General features: G+C 38.6%; 2 protein-coding genes across 4 annotated transcripts in view; one reads left to right on the top strand and one right to left on the bottom strand.

Moving 5' to 3' along the window:
* The window catches only part of LOC124718772, a 243,763-nt gene extending 234,526 nt beyond the window's left edge, over window positions 1–9,237 (top strand). The window contains 1 exon segment of the mRNA XM_047244384.1: window positions 822–9,237. Coding sequence (XP_047100340.1) covers window positions 822–981 — 160 coding nt within the window. The 3' untranslated portion in view covers window positions 982–9,237.
* Window positions 9,238–14,750: 5,513 nt separating this feature from the next.
* Window positions 14,751–26,321, bottom strand: part of LOC124718831 (guanine deaminase) — a 142,181-nt gene continuing 130,610 nt past the window's right edge. For 2 of the 3 annotated variants that reach the window (XM_047244452.1, XM_047244454.1), the window contains exons 8-10: window positions 23,965–24,111; window positions 21,147–21,398; window positions 14,751–15,295 (exon numbers count right to left, since the gene is read on the bottom strand). In XM_047244452.1, the coding sequence (XP_047100408.1) occupies window positions 21,163–21,398; window positions 23,965–24,111 (383 nt within the window). In that variant the 3' untranslated portion in view covers window positions 14,751–15,295; window positions 21,147–21,162. Of the gene's footprint in view, window positions 15,296–21,125; window positions 21,399–23,964; window positions 24,112–26,321 lie in introns of all 3 variants that reach the window. The other variant, XM_047244453.1, reaches the window with a different exon arrangement.

Here is a 26,321-nt window from a genome sequence, read left to right as displayed (position 1 = left end):
GAGCAAAGGAACCAAACTACAGGGTCATCAGTCCCTTCGTACCTTTCAGTAGACAATGACGCGATGTACGAAACTTACCAATCTGCCGTGATAGCTTCCTTACCGATTTGCGGAGACTTCTCACAATGCCCGTGCAAATTCTGCCTATAGTTTCAGGGGTCCTTACTTTCAGTCACCTTTTACTCTGCACAGACCCTAAGGATCTCGACTTCTTGTACATATCTCAAATAGTGCTGGTTGTCGGGGTTTCCTACCAGGATACTTTTTACATTCCATGATGTAGCCTGCCTTTATGTAACTACACACACACACACACACACACACACAAAATACAAAAAAGGAATCCATTATAACTGATGTACGTGCCACCTGCCACCCCTCCACTCGCGCGCGCCCCCACACACACACACACACACACACACACACACACACACACACACACACAGACAGAGAGAGAGAGAGAATTTGATGAGAGACCTTTGTGTGAATGTTCATATATAAGTGTAGACGTACAGTACAGATAAAACTGTTTCACTGCAAGATCAGCAGATGTCAGGAGCACACATACATGCTGCTGTCTCAGAATTGCCGACAATGTGATTTAGGTCTTTATGGTTATCAGCACCTCATTTTGCTAGAATCCTTAGAAAGGCAACTTACGTGTGAGGGAGACGAAGGTCAAATGTTACATTGCAGAACTGTTATCGAAATCACTCTGTCCACTTGCCTGTTCTGTTACTGTAATATGACCTTCATTTTTCTTTTAGCGTATAACTCGACACTTGTAACACAGACTAAGAGGAATAACTGCACGCCGACAGGTTCGTCCGGACACTGTGCCACCGGCTGCCGTCTGACGCGGGCCACCTCGCCTTCAACGAGGGCGAGCGTCTGCGCGTCGTGCTGGATGTCGACGACAGCTGGCTGCTCTGCTGCCGCGGAGACCAGAAGGGACTCGTTCCGCGCTCAGCCGTTGTCTAGCGGTCCGGCGCCCTCTGCTTCCCACGCTAGGACACCCCACCTGTCTCTGTACCTGTTTGCTTCTTCGGGCAGTTCGGCACCTAGGTACATTTCTGTCTCGTGTAGTATTTCGGGGGAGAAATAAGTATTCTGCACAGTTCAAAAATAATTTATATCTCGTCATGTGGAAGAGAGCTTTTTTTGTGGCGTGTTGTAAAGACTTTCTTAAATACGTCACAGAAAAAGCTTGTTCTTATGTGACGACTGTTTATAAATTTATTTTGGGTTGTACTAAGTGAGTTTGAAAGTGAATATACTTCGATGTTAGTGGTCCATTCAAGTTGCATATCTCACATTCTGCCATTTTTTTGTTATTATCAACTGCAGTATTAGATTGCATTTTTCGTTACTCTTTTGCCACTTATAGGAGTTGGAAGTGTTTACTATAAGAATTGGGGTCGAGCGTAGGGATGTGTCGACTATTAGAGGCGCGTTTCAGTATCGAATGGACTCAGCTGATCCAGTATTACTGCAGACAGAAGTAAACAGGAACTTCCTCACGGATATACCTTTCTTGTCCTCACCTTACCTGACACATGTGATAATTTGATCAATCCCTGCTAGGTATTTTCCTATGTGGTAACCACATTTTTATTTAGGACATCTGTTCCTTGTGTGTGTGCTTGTGTGTGTGTGTGTGTGTGTGTGTGTGTGTGTGTGTCAGAGAGGGGTTGTGGGGTAAACGTGGATGTATGCTAGTGGTGGCTGCAGTAGACTGCTATCCTAACCCACAGCAAAAATACTAGGTCTTGTCATGCAGGAAATGTTTCATGATTAGCATCAGATAGACTGTATCATTTAATGTGACCAATTTCAAATTTTGCAGAGGATTGTACCTAAAAATTGTATATTTGGCAGATGTTCCTCCAATTACTCTCTCACACTGCGGTGAAATTTTGGTTGTTAGAATTAAAGTAATGGCCCCACAGTAGTGGTTTTCTCATTTCATTGTAAGACGCTTGCAAGAATGATCAGTCATGCCTCCCAATTTGTATCTGGTTGGTTGGGACAGGACTACAAAAATGCATTGTGATAGTTTGTGTGTGTTTCCTGTGTAGTCGGATGCAGTGGAAAATGAGAGTGTGTGTTTTGTAGGAATTGTATTGATATTTACCTCGGGCACTATGGAAATGGGAAGATACCTAGAACTAAAGATTTGGAAATTGTGTTTTGTTGAAATTCATGGCCTGGCCTCATAAACAGTTACGTGGACACGTATTTAAGCGGCGTCAGAATATAAAAACGAAATGTGATTGGACGGAAGAAGAACAGTATTTGGCAAAACTACAAGAGACAAAATGCAGACAACCAGATCGAATAATGCGGTGATAATTTGTCACTGTCTGAAAGTGTCATGGTGTGAAAGGAATTTATTGTTTTGAAATTTACTCAGAAGCTTAATTTGTAACATTTTCCTCCAGTACATACTTTGTGGTCCAAATAGTTTCCAGCAGCTAAAGATTCCACTTTCGCACCATGACATTTTCTCATATACTCCGTATTAAAGCAGACAACAACACATAGTATTATTCGTTATTATATGTCCATAATTACTGACATTTTGGGCACAATAAGAACATTAGAACAGTATACTAAAAATGTACATAAGACAAATGTGTATTGTAGGTAAGCAGCCTTTGGGAATGAAATATATAAGCTGCTCCAGTTCTGTAGCTAAAAATGATGTTATTTATAGTAATATTAATTGTAAACATACATAAAAATAACAGCTGGCAGTAAGACTTAAGACTTACTTTTTGGGGCTAATATGTTTGCTTACAGCATTACGCAGCTTATAAATTCTTTGTACAGAATTAACATCTGTGTGATACCACAAGTTTAGTAATGGCATTTATCTTCCTTGCCAATGCTTCTAATTCTCTGAGTTCAGAGGTGGCATTGTGCCATGTTTTGCATGAAATAATATTTCTAATAATTACAAGTAACAAAAAAAAGTTAGTTGAGAGTTTAAAATGTCTGTAAGTAGTTTGAAGCTGTGAGGTGAACTGACAGCATTACCAGAGTCTCCAGTGCTCCCGTCAGACGAGTTATACATTACAGTGCACCGTACGTCTCCCGACATAAAAATCTCACGATAAGTTGCTCTGTAGACCGTGATGCTTCTCAGTGGTTATATCAAAAGCAGACCGTGAGCTTTGTTAAGAGTACTGCTGTCAGTTGAAGTGTCGAAAGAAGTAATTTGTTAAAGTTCTTGAAGTGTGGTAGAACATTAATTTTGGTTTGCTTCAATAACTTCCATCCAAATGGCATTGTTTATGCGACTTACAGCTTGTTAAAACATGTCCGAATATGAATCTCTTTAAAAAGAGAAGTGTTCTGAATGCTAACAGTTGCTTAACACTACTTTTGGTAGCAACCTAGCTTGATACCTGCAATTGCACCTCGACCTCTCTCTTCCCCCCTTTAGTTCCTGCACGTTCGTGTGTGTTGTCCCCAAAATTCGCAAGCAAGCCTTCACACTTGAAGCGGATACACTGTCCGCAGTACAGTATTCCTACCAGCAAGGATTCAGTAACGATTAGAAAATGCGAGGATCTCGAAACTTTTGTATCAAACTGGGATTTCAAGCCAGACCCTGGTATTTTGCCGTCAGTATTCTTACTGCCGAATGTCGAGCAGTGATTAGAGCTGAAGATGTGAAAGAGGATTGCGAGTAGTGTTGCTCTGCAAGAACAGTGTCCTTAAAAGACTAGGGGTCAGGGTTTGATTCTTAGCCTCGCCACAGTTTTTTCACAGCAAAATCCGTTGTGAATTAATTACCTTACGAGCATCTTGTCTCATTTGACGAGACACAAAGTAAAAATTGCAGTTATCTATATGAAATTTTGAGGACTGAACTTAAAAGTGTTTGTCAATATATACGCTCTGTCGGATATTTCTGTTCGGAGTGGTGAATCATTGGTTGCCCTCGGCAGTCTGGATTTTACAACAGAACGCGTTTATGTTCCTTGCTGGTGGTTGTAGCTTTGAGTGACGTAAGGTCATTATCCCTACCTACGGCCCTTATACTCCGCGCTGCTCTCGACTGATCGGAATGTTGCTTAACTCTGCCTTCTGTTTCTAATCTCTTCCTCCCCTGAAGCTGGGTGCATGGCATGTGTCTAACACTTCTGCTTGCTATTCAGTAACGATGTCTTCGTCAGCTACTGCGGCATGGCGACGCTTGACAGCTTTCTGTCAGAATGCTGTTTTCTTTTCTGCTGCGATTACTTCAGCTGCTCGTTGTTGAAGATTTTATACTCTGGCAGCTAATTTGAAAATAAAAACTGGAAATGATTTTAAAGAAAGGGTTATTCATATGTGTTGAATGGTACCTGGAAAGAAACTTCATTGTCCATCTATGATAAGTATGAGCATTCATTTCCACCATCTTGATCCAGATTTACAAAACTTTGGTGGTGGGAAGTCAAGCAGATAAGCACTGCAGAACAGTCTTATTTTGTGTAATCTTTGAACTTCTCTTACTGTGTTACTTTTTTTTAGTAATAACATGAAAATACAATATTTTTACAATGTTCTGTCAGTGAAAATGAGATAGTCTTTGAAAAATAACTTTATAAATTAGACATTAACAAGAAAAGTTTAGAGATGTTTGTTCATTGATGAACCATAAATACTGTTTTATAGTGGTGGCCAGTTGTACTAACAAATTGAAGTCCTAGGAAATTGATTGTAGTCTTTTTACACCTAGTGGACAAAGTAGAGTATTCTTGCATGTAAATTAGGAGCTGGTGGTAAACTTGCATGAGCTGGTGACAGATATTGAGCAGATAAGCTGCTTAGAGAAGTCAAAATTTGTAATGTGCAGTTAAATTTTGTTAATAATTGGTTTTGCAGGTGGACTGAAAATTGATTGAAAACATTATGTTGGCTTTCAAAGCAATATCCCTCCTCCCCTTAAAAAAAGGGGGTTTATTTCTTGTTCCATATGGGTGTGTCTCCTATTCTGAAAATTATGTTGCTCGTGGGCTGTGATTATTTCATAAACTGCATTTTTGTTATAATCTCTATGGTGTTGGTGTTTGTCTCCTTGCTGTTGACATAACAGGATTAGAAGAGAATTAATATTTTATACAAGAAAAGTAACTGTTTTTGTTGCCTGTAAGTTACACTGGTGTCGGTCGTTTCTGCGGTGCGTGGTCAGGGGGAGGTCAGTGTGTAGGGTTCGCATCCCGACACAGTGGAGAGCAGCCGAGTGCCGGGCCTACCAGAGTGGGCCAGGTATTCTCGGCAATACCTCAGGGACCCTTATTCTGGACCATTCCACCCCTCCTACCCGAGAGCACAACTGCACATTATTACACTAATACCTTTGCTGCACTTCCTGTAGAACACAATATTTGTTACCGGAAGCGAAGTACCATTAGGTTAGGATGTGACTTGCTGGAAGAGTAGGAAAAAGTCAGCATATGACATCAAACATCCATGCAGAAAGCTTGCATACTGTGCTGTTAAGCCAGTCATTCTTAAATTATGTTAGCACATAGTTGTTCTGATTTTTTTCTTTTGATGGTAGGTTGTAGAACAGATTCGTGTAGTATCGTAACATAAGTGTGAAGTATCAGATTGGATTACAAATAGAAGGAAGTATCATTATAACGGAGATTCCAGCACGGCTGCCGCATTTACAGTGATCGCTTTGCATATGTTGATTGCTCTGTCGGCTTGATGTGAGCGTTATTCTATCTTAATTGTACAGACTGAGCACGCTATTTCACTTGATGCAGAAGGCCTTTCAGTTTTGAAGCTGTAAGTGGGCAAAAATTTGCATGAAAAAGGAGGCATCAGATTGGACACAGCCATGTTCTGTGCAGTACATTTTTGGGTGTCCAATAGAGTTGTTTATGCCAAATTTGTGCACAATAGACAGCTGAGCTAGTAATCTTCAATTGTCAAAATATTTTGCCCAAAAATGGAATCGGTAGCTCTTGTCTCTGCTGCTATTAAAGCAGAAAGGAGTTTCAGCCATGACTTTTAGTGGTTCTTTGTTATTTTTATGCAGGTTTATTCCTTTACCCTTATTTCAGTGGTTCCTTTATACCCCATTATGGAATTTTCCTAAATAATCTGCAGAGACCTTAACCCTCAGCTGCGGGCGATGCTCACGTGTGCAATTCCACAGGGCATGCCGTTATTCTGTTGGATATAGTTTGTGGGCTGTTTGTATGTCAGATGTCACTATTTTCCCGCCAAATCTTTTTATGTGGTGCTGGAACATCGGAATTCACATTTTACACATTCTCAGCTCTCATCCATAAACTTACACGTACAACTTCTCGCGCAGGCAATTTTGTAGCCATTTTAGCGAGCTTGTGTAGGTAACCTTGCTTCAGGGTGCACTACACTCAGAGACGTTATCAGTAAGTTTTATAAAGTTGAGCGTGATTTTTATGTTTCGTGCATTGAATTTATTTATTTAATTTTATCATAAAGCACAATTGATATTGGACACGTCAAATGAAAGTTGCAATAATACATAGTATTAGCAGACAGTAGGCAACTAAGGTACTCTTACAATTTAATTTTTAATTAACTTTTTTAATTACGTGATCAGAAATTCTTTTACAGAATAGAAACAGTGCTTTAATGAATTACTTAGGAATAAAGAGATGACTCACCGAAAGGCAGAAGTGCTGTGTCGTCTCTCTATTCTTGTTTCTATTCCTAAATAATTCGTTATTCTCAACCAGAACTTTCCGTGTGTTATTATAAACAGTGCTTTATTAGAAATATCTTGTCTTTAATTTTAAACATAGGATATACAGCAATTTTTTTTCCTCTGGTATCTTGTTGCATAGTATTATACCAATTGTGTGTGCTGAATGTCAAAAATCAATTCTAAATTCAGTTTTTAGTTTTCTCGTTAATTCCTTTAATAAAATAACTATAACTATAACTATTCTAATTATCGGATAAAATTGGTCTACAGTTTTGTGTGATAAAATGGAAAATCGCCCGTGGTTGTAGGGGTGCGTCTCCCTTGCTGTGCAAATGAAAGTAAATGTGAGATGTGGAACCCTAAATGTCCTCTATTGGGTTTTGTTTAGTACAGAATATTCATAATGGCACAGCTTTTTTTCTTTTCCATGAAATACTCAGTTATAGGTAAATTGTTTCCCACAAGTTGGATAAAAAACAGGTTTTTACTTTTGACCATATCTTTGAAAATTATTTTATAAGTGCAACAGATAATTACAGATAAGCTGCAAGTACACTTGCTGTTATTGAAATTACATGCTTTTGTAAAGCAAATTGGTGCATGAGAGAATTGAAAGAAGCTTTTCCATCTCCCTGTGTGCTGTTGTTACTTTTTTTTTCTCTCTCTCTCTCTCTCTTGCAGTGTAGCTGATATTATCGAAAAGTATGAAGTAAACAGGAGATTCAAAATTATTTTTTTTTCTGTTGTCCATAACAGTATCGAGTTTTGTATTGTTTAGGAACTGCAAAGGAATAATTTCTCGTGCAGCATTGTAGTGAGGAAGATATTGTTCATAATTAAATGGTGGTATTCACACGTTTCATCGGGTTTATAGTAGGACATTGCTGTGTGTTAAAAACTTGAACATATTTATTCCCCAGAACTGCTATTTCATTAATGTTAGCAAAGTCTGCTCTCCATCGTGCAAACCAAAGTTATTTCCAAAAACAAAAAAAAATGCCAACTCACAACTGGTATTTTGTAATGTTATGCGACAATTTCAGGTCGTGTCCAGACAAGAAATGTAAGCTTTGTTTCTTAAAAGATTACCTTGTTCACTCTTTCTTTTTCCTCTCTAAATATTCATTTTTTGATAGCTTATTCCCAGAAATTTACTGCGAGCCAGTTCGATAAACATTATACATTGCCTACAACCCTTTCCTGGCATGTAAAATGTCATAAGATGTGACTTGAAGTGATATATATTCTGCAGTACATAATATCTATTTCACATTATTAGCAGCCATGTAGTTGTTACTACCAAGTGGCATATCCACCTATGTGGCTGGAGTTTCGGATTCTTTTAGGGCTGTGCATATAAGAAAGAAATGATTATTAATAATTAATCTTTGCAGCAGTATCATACATGGGCAGTGAGCTACATGCTAATCTTGGGAGAGAGGAACGGTATTTCTGTTGTATCATTCTGGGTGCTAAATGGAAGATTACAAGGGGCATAGGAATGTGACAACAGTAGAATTGTGTTGCTGTTAAATATCATTACACTTTTTGTATTTTGATCCAGTGCAACGGTCGATCTGCCACTTTGTGGAACATGTCTATATTTATATACTCTCCCTTCAGAATTAAGTAATTGTAGAATAGCCACTCTGTGTAACCCTCAGAAAATGTGTGTGTGTATTGTCTGGGTTAATTACTTTATTAGTATTTTATATGGCACACTCCTGTTTTGTTTCTTGGCTGTTTGTTGTTTAATCTTTAGTCTGCAGCTGCTCTACTGTGAGAGTTTATGTAACATTTATGTAAGAAATACCAAAGACTACATCATAAATGACAGGAATTAACACGATGCAATTTTAGCATCTTTATTTTCTACCTGTAAAGAGTCTCAGTAATGGATAACATTTAGTGTGCGATCACTAAATGTTATGGAGATAGGACAGAATTGTGTGGAGAAGTTCTTGTTTCTTTTCTCCTTAGTTCTTTTTGCAAAAGAGAGATTTGAGCTGAAAGCTAACGAAGTACGAATGGTGGAAATGTGTCCCCTGTTCCCAGATGCGCAACTTTCATATCCTAAGAAGCACGTAGTGTAATTTATGAAGTGGATATATTTATTAGGTACTCTTTCACCTCTCCTCATCCTTTTAATAATTTAAAATACTGACTGAAAAGTGACCTTTGCTACTTGTGTAGACCTATTATATTATACTTTTTAATATCTGTGTATATGTGTAAGAAAATTATTGGCTTGTCCTTTTTTATTTGGCATTGCCAGTTTTGTAATGTTGTTGTATATACGTTATACTTCTTTTGTGACTTTGTAAATAGAATATTGGATATTTGTATTGTGACACTGGTGTTTGCAAAAATCATGTTCTGCTTTTAAGACATATGGATATGCAATAATACATATATGTGTATTTCATAAAAATCTTGTTTTTATTTGCTTTACACAGTATTTCAAAAGATGTAATACATTTCAGTTTGAAATGCAGGCTTGTGTAAATCAACTGTAACTGTTACACTTTATTTGAGAAATACATGCATAAAAAATAGTGTGGAGGCATTTCTTTAAAAAAAAATTTAAAAAAATTTACAGCAAGCTCCTGGTTATCCTGGTGAGGGCTACCAGTGCGCAGTTTTTGGGGGAAAAAAATGAAGCCTGTGAAGTATCCTGCTTTGAAAACACCATTATGCACATGGCTCACATTTTCATGCTGGAATATGATGAAGACCCAAATCTCACCATTAGACATACCTAGAATATTTTTTAGTTGTTTCCCATTTAATCTTGAAGTAGATATGTGGACTCTGCTAGTGTACTATGTCCACAGTTGATTTGCTGCCTATCTATTTAAGTGATTCTTTCTCTAGGAATCAAAGATTCATAATTATGAAACAGTTGATTGAGGCAAGCTAAGAAGTGGACTTTCAAATATGATATGCAGCTTGCTTTGGGAGTACAGTAAGCAATGTTTTTTGGTTATCTGCACAGTCTCACTATACTGTAACTCTGTGTCAGCAGGCACCACTATTACAAATAAAAACATCAAGTGTGGAAATGCTGTGACAAACTTTGAATTAATAATGATGTCACTTTCCCCAAACGGAACTGGCTCCTTCATGGAAAGTAGGGAGATGGGATAAAGGAGAAATTTTTTTAAGACAGTGCTGCTCCTGCGTTATATTGGAGGCAAATTGCAGTTGTTTTCCAAGTCAGATGTGCCTGGATTAACCCTCCAGCAGATGTGCAGTTGTACTTTTTACATCAGCAGTCGTTTTTATGGCTTAACCTTGAGGTATTACACCACCATTGCAGTGTATTCAATTGTTAATGTTTACTCGACAATCTTAAAATGGCTCCTGTTTCTTGTTTAGCTTACTCAATTATTTTTCTGGAATTGAAAGCAAGGTAGTGTCGTCACAGATGCAAGCTTTACTGTGGGAGCCAGTATGCAAAGGTAAGTGTAATATAAAGTTAACTGTATATATTCATTGATCTTTATCCAATATCTTTAACAGCTTATTGAGCACAGGCTTGCATTTACTTAAAAAATGTCTGTGTCATAAATTTTACAATGCGCGCCTGCTCGTGTGACAATTTTAGGTGTGCCTGCTGGAAGGTTAAAGAACTGACAGACTTTACTGCAGAAGCAATAGGAGAGTTGGCCACAGTAAAGAGTGTCTTCATTAGCACAGAGATAATGTTGTAATACGGTCAGTATGTGTGTAATACAATATTTATACAAAGCAAACATTTTCATAATTACATTTGTTTTCTTTCCAAATATAATTAGATCATCCATATGATAACGCAATGTCAGCAATTGCCAGTTGTAAGAAATATATATATATATATATATATATATATATATTCAAGGTGTCTCACAATCTTCGTATAGCCGAGGAAAGAGGGGTTTATTTGTACGAGGGCTGTTCAAAAGAAAAGACACTAAACAATCCTCTGAGTACAGTTGAACTTTTTACCCACAAGTAATCACCCACCAGAGGCCTGAGCACAACTATCCCACTGTTTCAGGGGCCGAAGGATTCCCTGTTCCCAGTATTCGTGTGGCTGTCACAGTGGAGGACTGACTCCTGTATCCTTCTGTTTGAGATGTTTTTACAGCGCCCCAAACACGTGGAGGTCTCAGGGCGACATGTCTGGGCTTTAGGACAGATGCCCAACCTGCTCCCACTCGAACTTCGTACGACCTCGGAGACGTGGACACGCGTTACCGTGGAAGAGAATCGCTCCGTCTGTGTGCGACTCTGGCTGTCTGCTCTCGGTGGACTTGTGCAGGCTACAGTGTGACTCACAGTACTTGGCACTGTTAAGTTTCTCTGTACTCGAGAAATTCGACGAGTATCGGAACTCGAAAAAGACAGTGAGCATCACCTCACCTGCTAAGGGCACAGCTTTGAATGTTTCAGTGAAAGGTGGTGATGCGTGCTTCCATTGTGTGTTGTCCTGCTTTCTCTGACTTGAAGTTTGTTTATGCTGCATTGGAATAACATAGTGACATCACTTCAACGTTTCATACCCATTCATTTGAACTCTCCTTGGTTTTTATAGGATTTTTGTATGAAAAAACCAAGCAGCCTTGTCATTATATACAAATAAAAATGTATTTAGTAATATATATATATATATATATATATATATATATATATATATATTTAATCCAACTTGCAAATTTTTACAGTTAGTGGATGTGATGTCACCAGATGAGCAGCAATCTTTGCTGGGTGTTAAAAAAAAAAAAAAAAACCGCTTTTTTTTTTTTTTTTTTTTTTTTTTTTTTTTTTTTTTTTTTTTTTTTTGGGGGGGGGGGGGGGTTGGAAGATGTGCCTGCTGGAGTTCCAAGGGGCGTGGAACTGGGCTGCTAGACACAGCATCAGGAGGTTGTATTTCCATTGTTTGAGTTATACAAAGTATATTGTTATAAACAACATTTAGTATTTTGCTTTCAGGTTCAGGGATGAATAAGTTTTGTGCTTGTCAGACATTTAAACATGCTACGTATAGCTGTCTGTGAGAGAACCACAGTTGTTTTAAATTCACATGCTTTTTTGATAATCGTGGTGCATACTAATCTCATTGCAAATTTGGAGCCTTTTAAAACTGAATGGTAAGTTATTTGAGTACTGATTTGCCTTTTTCTTTGATGACAATAGAGCTTAAGGGAACATTGAGAAAATTTGGGAATTCTGTTGGGGCATTTATGCTTTCATCTTGGTTCACTATTGTATCAATGGATGTAAATATGTTTTCTTACCCTGTCCTCACATTCTGTATTCTGTGACTTGCTTGTTGAATTAATCATTTTTGTTGCTAAAATTGTTCTCTCACACCACCATTTTTTGTTTACATATTTTCTGTATATAAGCAAATATGCTTTCTGTGAGTTGTTCCTCTGTCTTTACTACAGTGCAGAACTCATCGTCTAAGACAATTTTGTAAGAATCCAGATCAAGCAGACACATGCCATGTGGCATCTTCGAGAATGCTCTAGAACATTAGAAAAAAAAAGTTTAAATATTCGAGAAAGCTTGAGAACTGTATAGAAGTCTCAAATTCTTTTTCCTTCGAAACTACACTGATATGAAAGAGATGGAATATGTCCTGGTGACCACCACTGTGTGATGGCGACCACTTCTCACACACAAAACAGACACCACTAAACTGCACAGCGGGTGAACCAGAGGTAGTGCCAGCTTCCTGTTAGCTGATTTGGGGAGTACTACAGACAGAAATGTGGGAGACAGACTATTAGTAAACACCCAGTTAAAACAACTGACAAATTGTCTCGAATGTTACCAGGAAATTCAGTACGATGAGGCACATATAACGGTTCAAATGCCGAGTTTCTAGGGCAGCATGTATAATTAAGGACATCTTTTGAAGTAAAGATGTCAGAAAAAACAGAGACAGATGTTCAATTTAAATAAGACTTGGGGTCCAGCACTCAATTTATTAAGATCTCGCTTGGTGTCACACCCACTAGAACTGGGAAACCTAGAGAGAGAATGTGCATCTCACTGAATATCAGTGTAGACTCTTAAAAACAAAAGATTATCAATGGGAGCAGTAGGTATCAGGCTTCACTCTCAATCAGCTATAAATAGCAGTGTGAGAACAGCAATAGTTTGGTGTGGTTGCAATCCAGGCTGCAAGTACATGTAACAGCAGAACTCGCAGCACCTGGTGGAGACAGCTGGGTCCATTGTCAAATTACTGTCAATAAAATGGAAGGGACAACTCTGTCGTACAACTAGAAGCAAACTGTGCTGAGCAGACCCAATATAAATTCTTGTGGGACCCCCCACGTTATGTTCCCCAAGTTTGAAGTTAGTGTTGTGCCTGTAAAACAGTCAATGTGTTATTCTGCTCTCTGTTATAAAGGTAAGACTCTGTGCAAGAGAAATGTCATTAATGCCATGACAGTTGTTTTCATGGTAGATGTCCAAATGAAGGAGATACTTCTGTAACAGGTGATAAAGAAGCTGTGTCATTATGTGGGCAAGATTTTTGGCCCTGTTGATCTCGTATTAGTTAACAGCTAATGAAAGCAAATCTGATTAACAAGTTGTAGTCCAGAGATTTTTTTTTCCTCTTTCACAAAGTGCGCGTCATCTCGGACCGAACCTCGATAATCAGCCTAGACTGCTCACACAGGAGCTAATGTGAGTAATTTTGAGGAGTGAAAGCACCCACTAATTTGCTGGTATATTCAACGAGGTAATCTGCATCAGAATAGATCATTTTCACCTGTGGAGGGAAAGGGTTTAAAATTACATTTTAACATCTCCTCGACACAGAGGTTATACGAGAAAAGCACCCATTGATGGTTAAAATAAGTTCGTGTAGCCTTTTTTTTTTCTTCTTATCTACATTTCAAAGAGACTTACATACTCTGGTGCAGACGTATCCAACAAGCTCCCATTTAACATACACCAGTTCTACAGTAAATTAAAAGTACATCTCAATACCCTTGCTATAATTTATCTGAATATCCAGATTCAGTGATAGTACATTTCTGTTAGCTGCATAGAATGTGTGTGTTCCTCCACCACTTTGCAGTGAAGAAGAATTGGGTGGTTTATGTTCACAGTGAGTTGAGATGAGTCTGATTTGAGGAGAGACTATCCAGTTATGGGGTTAATGGTGAACATGTCGAGCCCAGTGTAATTTACTTAGGGGGAAGTCATACGAAATTGGACACACACTTAAAAACCATATTATGGAAGGTGAACTGATGACTTAAGATTTAATTGGATTAGAGTGTGCAGTCCATCTTTGCAAGAAATTGCATACAGGATGTTAACGTGAGCAGTTGTTGCTTGATTGTTTAAAACCTTTACAGAGTAGACCGGGCAACATGTGTCGAAAAATTCAGAGGTGCACTGCTAGGACCATAACAGGCTGGAAAAGCTGATGCTGAGCTGCACCTGAGATGCTCAGTAAATTCTGAAAACATTATTTTCTCAAGAATTACTATAGCAAATGCGGAGCTACACAAAACACTTTTGAATTACTTGGAAACCCCAGGACTGACATCTAGCCATCAGTATCATTCTTCCCATGCATCATTTGTTAATGAAGAGGGAAGGGGGAGGGAATGGAACAGAAGATCAGTTACTGGTACCAGAGCTACTGTCCATATACTGCCACAGGGATTTAGGTACTCGCTCATCAAAACCAATAGAGTAATGATATAGATGTAGACGAATGAGCTCAAATCGTTGAGATTCTCAATTCCCAGGAGGGTTGAACTGTGTATATATGTTTGTATGGAACCCTCAGAGCACTATTCCTATTTGGCCAATACTCCCCCTCCCTTAAACATTTGGAGAGCCCTACATATAAGAAATCAGTGAAGATGAGTAGAGGTGGTCCCCTTGTTAGAGGAGTGCCAGGAAAGGGAAGGCTACGTACTGATACAGCAGGCATGATGGAGGCAGAGTAATAGATCGGTGTGTGCACTTGCCTGTATGCTGAAGATTGTCTTCTTTTAATTTCATCACACATGTTAATTCTTCAGGTGGATAATGTTATGTGCTAAAATGCATTACCTTTTTATTAAAAATTCATAATGGTTGACATAAACTTCAGTACAAAAACACACAAGTATTCTAAAAAAACAGTTATTACTAAGCAGCAGAAAAACTTAAGTATCTTAGTGGACACAACATTTAATACGTTATGTAAGTACTTTGTCAGTTATTGTTGTATACTGTAATTAAATGCTTTAATGGTGTACCAAAATATCTTTCTTATGAAATACTTAATAAGCAACCCGTGATGTTTACATTTGAGGTAACATTTAAAGGCAGTAAAATCTCGACAGAACAATTGTTTTCTTTCACTGATACTATCCACAGACAGAGATAAGGTCTTTTCATTTCTATCCAGATACCAGGAAATGCGTGTATTATTTCTTCATCACCATGTTGAGCAAATGTTCTGAATATACATAATAATGCCACTTGATTTCTTAAAGCTGCTCAAATACTGTGCAATTATTTTCTATTCTTCCTCTTTTTGGTATAACAACTTAAAATTGCCAGTTTTGCTAACCCAATCACCTGCACCTGAAACAAGGTACAATACTGCTGTATGTACGTCAAAATATTCACATATTTAAGAATGTATTGCTTGTTAAGATCTCCATATTTTTCCCTGGTCTGGCTTTATTTATAAATAAATAAAAACCATGAACAGACAATTATGGCAAGTAACAGCAAAATTAGAAAGCTCATCACTGAAAATTATACGAGACCTGTTCAGCTGACCAAAACTTCCACTTCAACATTCATGTCTCAGTCGAAGAGTAATGCGGTCATAAATAAAAAGTAATGTGTGTTTAATGCACTGAGACAGAACTTCCCAAAGATGACATATTGGAAGGGACAAAGTTATCTGCATATTTGTGTCTACATCCTGCCACTCACCATGAACAGTGAGATCCAGCCAGTGTAATAGCTTCTTTGGTGTTCTCAGTAAACACAAATGATTCATTGCATAGTGTGGTTCCTGGGTATAAAAAGGATGACAAAGACAACCCTGCAGACCAATGTAAATAGTCCCAGTCATGGCCAAATTAATAGAATACATCATTTACCATCAGTTATCTGCTCATTTTGAAAAATTTCAAATATTTTCGCAGGGACCATTTTTGTTTTTGAATGATCAATGACCTACACTCCTTTATAAGTCCCAAAATAGTGCTATTTGCAGAAGACATTACCTTCCTAAACTACAACAATGATCTAAATAAGCATCGTAATGGTTTGTCCAGAACAAGAACAAAACACAAAAGGTGGTATTTAGTCTAAAGGACAAAAGTCCTTTTAATGATCCCTGTTACCTAGATGACAAATTGTCCTGGGAACAACACATTATTAACACTCTGGGTAATTAAAATACATGAGTAATTTACTTACTAAGATGTCTTATGAAATGTGTACCCAAAGCTTAGATTAAAACATTTTATTCTGCACTTTTTCAAAGTGCTATGTCATATGGAATTGTTGCCAATGCCTGCTTGATTTAAAAGGATTGTAAGCTAACAACTGACATGGCCAAACAGTTCTATTTGCTAATGTAATAATTATGTTATACGTATAAAAAAAATTGTCTATTGCTCTAAAGGCCTAATGACAATAAAAAAAAAATTCCTGTGAGTACCCTAAGATGACCGTCAGTCATGATTTGCTGTGTTGCATACAAAATTCACCAAATAAAATCATAACCTATTCATATAGCGAAGAGGACTTGTTGATATTTACTGAACAAAATGCCACAGTGGTTAAGGCATGTGGGAGAATAGTGGTGCCATTTAGCAACCCAGATTCACATTTTTCATGGTTTATCTACGTAACTTAATGCAATGCTTGCTGCAATGGTTCCTCCCACATCTGAGCTGATGCTCAATCTCTTGTGGCTTCAACTTCAACAGACTGTTAGAGCCTTATGTTCCATCCTTGCTGATATATATGGTTTTCATTCTGATATGTCACTAAACCTGATCTACACCAGCCAATCACTTTCTGTTCACCCTTATATCTTGTATCCCTCCCCTTTAATTTCATCTGTTTTTGTTCCCATTTCCTCTTCTCCACAGGCACCCTTGTTATCAACTGTTGTTCTGGAATACTGTTACCATCTCTTCCTCTCAGCTTTCTTCATTTTGGTGTAATCATTCAGCACTGCAACAAATACTTTCTTTCTCTCACATATTGTTCTCATGTTCCAACCCCAGTCACAATCTCTCTTCATATGCAGTTCATCTTCCTACCAGTTACCATTTCAATTTTAAGGCTTAATTCCAAATAACCAACTCTGTCTCATATGCCATGCTTCTCAAACAGAGTACTAAATTGAAAGTGGATTTCCTGTATTTCAGTTCAGCAGATTTTAACATTGGGGGGGGGGGGGGGGGGGGGGGTCACTGCCAGATTTGATACTCAACCTCAGACTAGCAAAAAGAAAGTGTTTGCAATAAGCAGCTCCAAACCAATCCAGAATTATTATTTCTGGCAATGAGTCTCAACATTATGTCATAACTAGTAAATCAAATTGCAGCAAAGCTAGCCCCTGGAGGACATCCTTGTATCATCTTTAAAAATGCTTTATGAAACTTTTTATGTGAGGGAGTGGGTAAAACATGCAGAGTTGCTTCCACTAGGTCAGACTGTTAATCAGTTTTCCTATTTGCAGGGTCCGAGAATATTGTAGAATTGCATGCACAAGGGAGACCTAATTTGTAACAGATGACTGGCTGGGTTCCCCCCACCGTTGCAATGTAGCTTTCATATAGCCATCTTAGTGCAGAAATTTTTGGCCAAAATCAGCATAGCTCCCTTGTGGTGCACCTAGGGCACCTGACCTTGCTTCACATTATTTCTGTTTGTTTGCATATGGGAAATGATGGGACACCAACCTACACATATTACACAGCTCTACAAAATAAATTTTTTTTTTCGTTGCCAGGGAAGTTTGAACGAAAATGGGATATTGTTATGATACTCATTCCGAGTATATTTGTACTTTTCCAAATTGGCTCCGGTTTTTGAGATATAGGTTATTTGTGGAAATGAGAGTTTCATGTGGATAATATCAACTGCAGGGTCCATATATGGTGTAATGTATTTGCTACCTGTTTTTTAATTAGTGATATTGTACTATCTTTATTAAACAATTGTGCTCAGGGAGTGCATCTGTGTGGTTGAGGATTACATCACACTGTCAGCGTGTGTTCAGTCCTGTTGTGCGGTGCATGTGTTGAAGATATTGAGGGTTGTGCAGATTTGAATTCGGCGGTACTCGACATTCATTTGTTGGCCGAGGTAATCCCCGCAACAGCCAATAGGTAGCGTTCAGTGTAAACAAGAAAAATGGCGATGGTCGAAAGTCACACACACGTGCAGTGCAGCTTCAAGGAGATAGAACCTTTTCATCGTGACGTAGCAAATAAGAGGTGAGTATTCATTTCACACAAAACAATTAATGATGTTTGTTGGATGTGATTGACATGCAAATACAAGAAAGTTCTGCATAATATGTAGTATTTGTGCAATTTTGTTTTAGGAAAACATGAGTTCTTCACGCCGTCTTTGCGTGAACCATCCAGATGAGTTCTGCTACATTTGTGGTGAATACGTTCTTCAAAAGAACAGGAAGAATATCACTCCTTTTGTGAAGGAAGCGTATCTGGCATATTTCGGAATTAAACTTGGAGATCAAGACAAGGCGTGGGCACCCCATAAAGTTTGTAAATGCTGTGTGGAGTGCTTACGGCAGTGGACAAAACGAAAAAGGAAAAGCTTAAACTTCGGAGTGCCTATGGTATGGCGAGAGCAGAAGAACCATACAGATGATTGCTATTTTTGCAATGTTAATGTGAAAGGTTTTAATAGATTCCAAAAAACGAAAGTGGGAATATCCCGATTTGGAGTCAGCAAGAAGACCGGTGGTGCACAGCAACGATGTTCCTGTACCAACCTTCACAACATTACCCATGCTAACATCATCAGATGACGATGTGCACGGCGAGGAATGTACAAGTAGTGGTTCGGAATACGAAGGACGTGAGACACAACCCCAGCAGTTCGACCAGAAGGAGCTCAGTGACTTGATACGAGAACTCAATCTTTCAAAGCAAGCATCAGAACTCTTAGCATCCAGGCTTAAGGAAAAGAACTGTCTTCATCCAAGTGTTAAAATAACAGCTTACCGGACGAGAGAAGAAAACCTTCTTCCATACTTCAACCAAGAAGAGGTTATAGTGTATTGCAGCAATATACCTGGACTTTTACTTGAATTGGGGCTGCCGGAATATAGACCAGAGGACTGGCGTCTCTTCATAGACAGTTCCACTAGAAGTTTAAAATGTGTTCTCCTACACAATGGCATTTGTTACGCATCTATTCCAATTGCCCACTCAACAAAACTTTGTGAAGCATATGCTAACATCAAGATGGTTCTGCAGAAAATTCAGTATATGCAGCACCAGTGGTTGATTTGAAAATGGTGAACTTCTTGCTTGGACAACAAAGTGGATACACAAAGCACCCATGTTTTATCTGCATGTGGGATAGTAGGGCAAAGCACGAACATTGGAAGCAGAAAACATGGCCTCCAAGGGAACATATGGCTGTTGATGAAGCAAACATCATTAATGAACCTTTGGTTAGTAGGGACAAGATTGTTCTTCCACCATTACATATTAAGTTAGGACTAATGAAGCAATTCACCAAAGCTTTAGACAGAAATGGTAATTGCTTCACATACATCTGCAATACGTTCCCTGGACTCAGTAGTGAAAAACTTAAGGCAGGAATATTTGATGGTCCTCAAATTCGCAGGCTCATCAACGATACCAATTTTACAAGTGTCATGACTGTCACTGAAGCATCGGCCTGGAACAGTTTTGTCGCTGTTGTAAAATGTTTTTTGGGCAATCATAAAGCTCCCAATTACGAGGAACTGGTCAAAAACATGCTCACTAACTTTCAAAACGTAGGAGCTAACATCAGCATAAAATTGCACTTCCTTCACAGCCACTTGGATCGATTTCCTCGTAATCTAGGTGATTTCAGTGAGGAACAAGGAGAGCGGTTCCATCAAGACATGAAAGGAGTAGAGGAAAGATATAAAGGAAGATGGGACAGGCATATGATGGCAGATTATTGCTGGAATCTGCAACGTGACTGTTCTGAAGAAACCTATAAAAGGAAAGCGTGCAGGAAGCGGTTCGTCATGGACGGAAAATGATATACTTATAGAGAAACTTTTCAATTATGTTTTATACGTGGACAAATGCCTATCAGGTTTTCATAGAAGCTATTTATAAAGATTATTTTCTTTTTTCGTTGTAGTTTGTAGCGCTCGAGTTCAGGATTAGCAATTTTTTCTAATTTTTTGAATAAATCATGCATTATCTCAAAAACTAGAGCCAAACTGCATAAATGGTTGCTATATTCGTCCTCAGCACCACTAACCCATCCTAAAGCCACTCAAATATCCTTGGCAAGAAAATGAGTGTTGACCAGTGTTATTAATTAAAGTCTGCCACCACAGTTCTTGTCTGTGTTCAGGATCTACTGTAGGTATTTTGATATAGTTTTCACTAACACACAGACGGGCTCATGAGGGATGTTTGTGCAATCACTACTATTACAAACAAGTCATCGTAGTGCTACCAACACAAATCCAGGGTGTGTTACTGTTTTGACAACACAGAAAAAACAGCAGTGAGAAATACACAGGAGCTACCACTTCCAACTGGACAAACGGAAGAAGAGTAATAGAGAGTTCTTTAAAAGTGATCAGCTTATTTTAGAAAAAAAACTTAATAAAATTTCCATGTGTTCTGTCAGTGTTACAAGTAGAGCATTCTCTGGAACAACTTCTGAAATGAAATATACTGGGATAGAGGGTTTTTTTTTTTTTAAATTCATTTCAAACGCTCTTGGATTGACTAAATTTCAGTCAAATATAAATGAAATGTTTTTTGGATATTTGTGGGTAGGTCTTATGGGACCAAATGCTGAGATCGTCAGTCCCTAAGCTTACGCACTACTTAATCTGACAAACTAACTTATGCTAAGGACAACACACACACCCACGTGTCTGAGGGAGGACTCATACCACCGACAGGGGGAGCTGTACGAACCGTGACAAGATGCCTCAGACCGCGTGGCTGAAATATTTTTGTTTCACAGTATATGACATGGTAGTGTAATATGTAAGAATTTGTGACCAATTTTGATTGCAGTTCAGTCGTCGTTCTAGAGAACGCTTCAGTTATTATATTCACAGGCAGCTAAAACTGGCTAAATTCTTAAGAATTATTCTGTTCTTATGACAGAATACATTATTGTAAAGTGAGGTGAAAGTGTCGCAAGTAATTTAGTGTACTTAAGCAGCACACTGCTGTACCCGGCTCGGCAGTTTGTCAGTCAAACTGCCGCACGTCGGCTGCTGCTGTCGCCTTGAGTTCGCGCCCTTCGACAAACACGGCGGTGATATTTCGGTCGTCACCGCAGTAGATGAACTTCTGCACCATTTCCAGGGGCTTCAGTGGCAGGTCTTCAAAGACGACAGTGCCGGGGCCGGCATTCAAGTCGACAACCAGCGCGTCAAAATGCATGCCCGCCTTGAAGCACCCCACTTCGTTGCCCATAGAGAGAGCTGTAACAGGACCACAACCTCGGTAGTCAAAAGTACACATGTATTACGTAAACTGCTGTTTCTTTTTTACTATGTGTGTGTCTTACTTTATTTGACTGTTATATTTACCACATGTCACACTCATCCTTTAACACCTCATCAGAATATTTATATAAAAGACGCAAACTGATAGGCGTGCTAAAAATTATTGTTACCATAATTGCAGCTTTCATACTCATATAATTAGGACAACTCGTGGGCAAAATACAAACAGTGGTATGAATACAGAATTCAAGTTTGAAAAATAAGTTACAATGTTTAACTTCTTGTTTGTGTTCTTATACTCTGATCAACATTGCCTATGTATGGTAAGGAGCTTTTCCACTACAGACTACTGTCTGTTTTTTTTTATTTGACAAATATTACAAAATTTTGTACATATGCATCCAGCTTAATGAAGTTCATACTGTTGCCATTATATCAGTATGCTATCATTTGTAATGTATATTAATAAACATAAAAATTTCTACAATACAGAAAATTCCTTGTGGAGATACAGATAATGGAAGTAATAAATGTAAACATTCATTTTAAATGCAAACACACAATGTATGTTTGATCCACTAAGCAGTCTACAGACATATACACTGATAAGCCAAAACAATATGAACACCAGCCTTGTAATGAATAAAGCTGCTGCTGCTACCACTACTAGCTTGTTTGTCCATCTTTGGAACAAAATACATCAGAGATCCAACAGTTTATTGGTAGGTTTGTGCAGGTATATGTTTGGATGTCTACACAAAGGTCACATAATTCGCATAAATAATGAGCCACTGATTTGCATGTGTGTTGATGGCACCCAATAGTGACCCAGATGGGTTCCACTGGATTTACATCAGGTGAATTTGGTCACCGAGACATCCTCATGAATTCACTATAATGCTCCTCAAACTACTGCAGCATGATTCTGGCTCTGAGACACAGGAAATTATACTGCTGAAAGTTGACTTTGCCGTCAGGGAAAGCACGAAGGGATGCAGGTGGTTCTCAGCTGTCAGTGTGTCTTTGATTACTACCACAGGTCCTATACAAGTGCAGGAGAATGTCTCCCATATTGTAACACTGCTCCCACTAGCCTGTGTCCATGGCACATCACACATTTTGAGCCACGGTTCACTTTGATGACGGCATTTGTGGAGACTACCAGCAACCTAGTATAGCAAAAAAAGTGCGTACACGTTTCCATTGATTGACTGTCGAATCTCGATGGTCCCGTGCCCACTGCAATTTTAACTGATTATGTTGTTGGGTGAACAGGTAGGGGTGGGCTGTGGAGCCCCACATTTAACAATGTATGATGAATGATGTGCTCCAAAAGACTTGTGCGTGTACCAGCTTTGTGATTTTTCAGCCGAGATTCCACAATCACCACTGCATCGACAAGCTCTGAGAATCACATCGAAACAAACCACTCCTCACGCCGCCGCCGCCCCCCCCCCTCCCCCCTGCGGCTCCGCCTCTCATCGGCAGCTGCTAGGCTAGCAGCAAGTAGTGGTGGCAGTAAACAAACAATTTCTTGAACACACCTGCAACTTAACATGTCATATTTATGGTGAGTAACAGTCTATCTTTCTCCTTACATTGTTGCATAATGAATACACATAAACAAAGAAAGGTTATGAGAGAAATAAACAGATAAATTAAAAATATGGGAAATATAACTTTTTGTGAGACAGAATTACAAATGAATGAAGCACAGAAAAAATATAGCCCAAGAAGAAAGTTTGCTTTTTTTTTGCTAAAAATAAAAAAATCGAATGATGTTAGGTACTACCTTGAGATTTATGCTGAGTGACCTAGATTATGGCTTGTGTTGTACCATCCTGGAGGAGAAGTGATTAGATTAGATGGGCTTTTCATTGCAATTGATCCATAGTGAGGAGATCTTCTAAGTTGTGGAACTTGTCACAGAACAAGAATACACAATGAATATTTACAAAACAAGAACAGATACACTAATGTACCTTCCACAGTTCCCAAATGAAATTGTCCTTGTGGATGTCGAAGTTATCAAAAAAAAAAATCTTAAGCATATTATATTTAAAAACATGAAAGTTTCAACACATTTTGGTGCATTTCATAATTCTTAGGCTATTGTAACTACAAATCATCAAATAAATTTTTTAAAAATTTTTTGCAGCATCTACTTAAACAATGATCACATTACTGCACAAAAGGTTGAGGAGACATTTCTCATCACCCAAGATTAGTTGTCATGACTGATTAGGCAGTGGTCTGCAGCATTTAGGAAATGTATGGGAGGTAGCTGTAAAGCTGGAATAGCTGTGGATCAGCAACTTCTGTTTATCAGTACAACAAAAAACCAGTCCAGAGTTGCAAAATGTTCCTTTTCTTTATTCACTCGATGAGCAGTTTCATGAAAGTTTTCACATCTTCAGAAATACCATTCTTAAGTATGTTATGATGATCTGAAAATGGGTCTCATCAAGTGAATAAAAAAAGGACAATTTGCAACTTTGGACGGGTTTTTCATCGCACTAATTACTTGTATGCGTGGGCTTACCATTGGCTCCTCCCATGGTGGCCAAGTAGAAGACCTCCTGGTAACTCAGAGGCTGCTGAGAGCTGTCGTCAAAGCCCTTCTGCACAGACACGCTGAGGGAACTGCGCATCACATCCAGCAGCGACTCTGTGCTGCCTCCGGACACATCTGTCACACGTCAACATTTTACTGTGTTAACCACATGTTATTACAAGAATGTACTGATTGTTTAGCATCTTGCACATCTTTCGGCAATTCGGGTGAACACTGAAAAGCTAGCACAGCAAACAGAAAATCGTACTTAAGAAACACTACAAGACAGCACCATCAAAATTAAGCACAGCATATATGGAATATTAGAACAATGTTCATTCGATTAATCCTCCTTAACATAGGGGAAAATGAGGCCAACAGAAGAAGTTTCGGAAAGATGGACTTAGCACCTCACTTAAGAAATACATTTCTAATAAAAAAATCATTGTCTAGAAATGCAAAAATTCATTATTACAAGATGGTAATCCTGCCAGAATGCACAAATGCATCAGAAAGAGTAATTTTAGGATCAATAAAAGAAATGGAAGAAATCAGGAGAAAGATAGCAAAGATGACATCAGGGCACAGAACAACAGCAGAAATGTTTAAAATGACAAGTAACACAGAACACATAGTCATGATTTTAAAAAATGACAAAAGAAGTTAAGAAAAAAAAAGACTGACATTGAATTCGTTTCTTTTACTCCAGTCTACAATACGAGAATTGTCAACAGACTATTACCAAGCAAGGTGGGAAGACGGTTCAAACCCGCATCCAGCCATCCCAGTTTAGGTTTCCGTGATTTCCCTTAATTGCTTCAGGCAAATGCCAGGTTGGTTCCAAAACAACAGTGGCATTGTCAATATCTATAAAGAAAATTACTTAAGCACCATGGAACAGGATTAAATATATGGTGCAAACTATATCACAGTGCTGGCAAAGTTATCTCAGTGCTACTGTTCACTGCAAGTTACTTACCAGAGACTAAAATTGACGGGCTCATGACAATTTTTCTCACTGTAGACTGGGATAAAACAAACAAATTCTAAATCTCTTAGATCACTGTTTTTATTCACATCTATGCCACAGAATGTGCATTTTATAGATACATCCAAAGAATGAGTCCTATCAGACTGAAAAGTGAAAGGCAAAGCCAAGTGACTCAGGAAGAAATTGGCATAAAAAAACACCAAGAAACAAAAGACAGCACAAAAATGACACTGATGGATGGGAATAAAATGGATAACAGGGATTAGAAAAGAAAGATGTCAACAGAGGAAGGAGAGCATGTAAAGCTGACTTTGAAGCATAAAGAAGGTCCTCATCTGGCCTTTAACAAATAGAGACAGAGACAGGTTTATCTAGAAAGACACAAACAAACAATAGTGGTGCTACATTGTGTCACGTTTCACATCGAGAAATGCATAGTTCCAGAAAGCAATGTACGATTAGGCAGAAAACGAGACAAAAATCAGACAACAATACCACCACTGATGTTCAGTTTCAATAAAACTAAAGGCATTTTGTGACAAAAAAAAATCATTTTCTAGTAGTTGCAAAGACAGGTTCTTCAAATAACTCCAATAATCATAAAGCAATTACAGACAATACAGCCACACAAATGAAAAATTTCCAGTTTATCTCAAACTTCTCAGTTGTTTCACATGAACATGACTGGAATCGTTGCTAAGCTGTCAGACAATGCCCTTGTGGGGTGAATCAGGCAAGTGTTGGGATACAGGTGAAGATGTGTGTGGGATTGGGGCCAGGAGGAATACGAGATTGAAGGATGTGTTATAAGGACAATTCCTATCCACAGAATTCAGAGAAGCTGGTGCTGTTGGTGGGAAGATCTTGAAAAGTTTTTGAAGTAATCTCTGATGTCAACCATATGTTCCATCACCAGGTGGTCAACTCTCGTCTCAGCCACAGATTGGCGGAGACCATTTTTTCGACCGGCCAGTTAGTTGACGGTTGTGAAAGTCTGTGCATAAGTTACAGCAGAGCTGGTTAGTGTACAACTATTACACGGGTTGCAGTAGGATACGACATGCCTATGACGGTACTGGAGAAGGATGTTCTCAGTGAGTGCATCGGACAAGTCTTCTACCTGAGATTTCCACAAGGGTACGACCAATGTCGCAAGGGATCGGGAGTAGAGGTGGCATTTGGACAGGTCGGGATATTTTGTAGATCGGATGGGTGCCAGAGTATCGCTTTGGGATGGGTGGAAGGAATTTTTGGGAGGTGTTCCTCATTTCAAGCAATGACGAAAGATATTTGAAGCCCCGGAATGGTATTGGCTAATGAAGGTGGCGTTCCTTTACAACCAGTTCACGGGGTG

This window comes from Schistocerca piceifrons, chromosome 10, assembly GCF_021461385.2.
Source record: "Schistocerca piceifrons isolate TAMUIC-IGC-003096 chromosome 10, iqSchPice1.1, whole genome shotgun sequence".
Lineage (NCBI taxonomy): Eukaryota > Metazoa > Arthropoda > Insecta > Orthoptera > Acrididae > Schistocerca > Schistocerca piceifrons.
The sequence above is the reverse complement of the archived record's forward strand: the minus strand, read 5'-3'. Positions and strand labels throughout refer to the sequence as shown.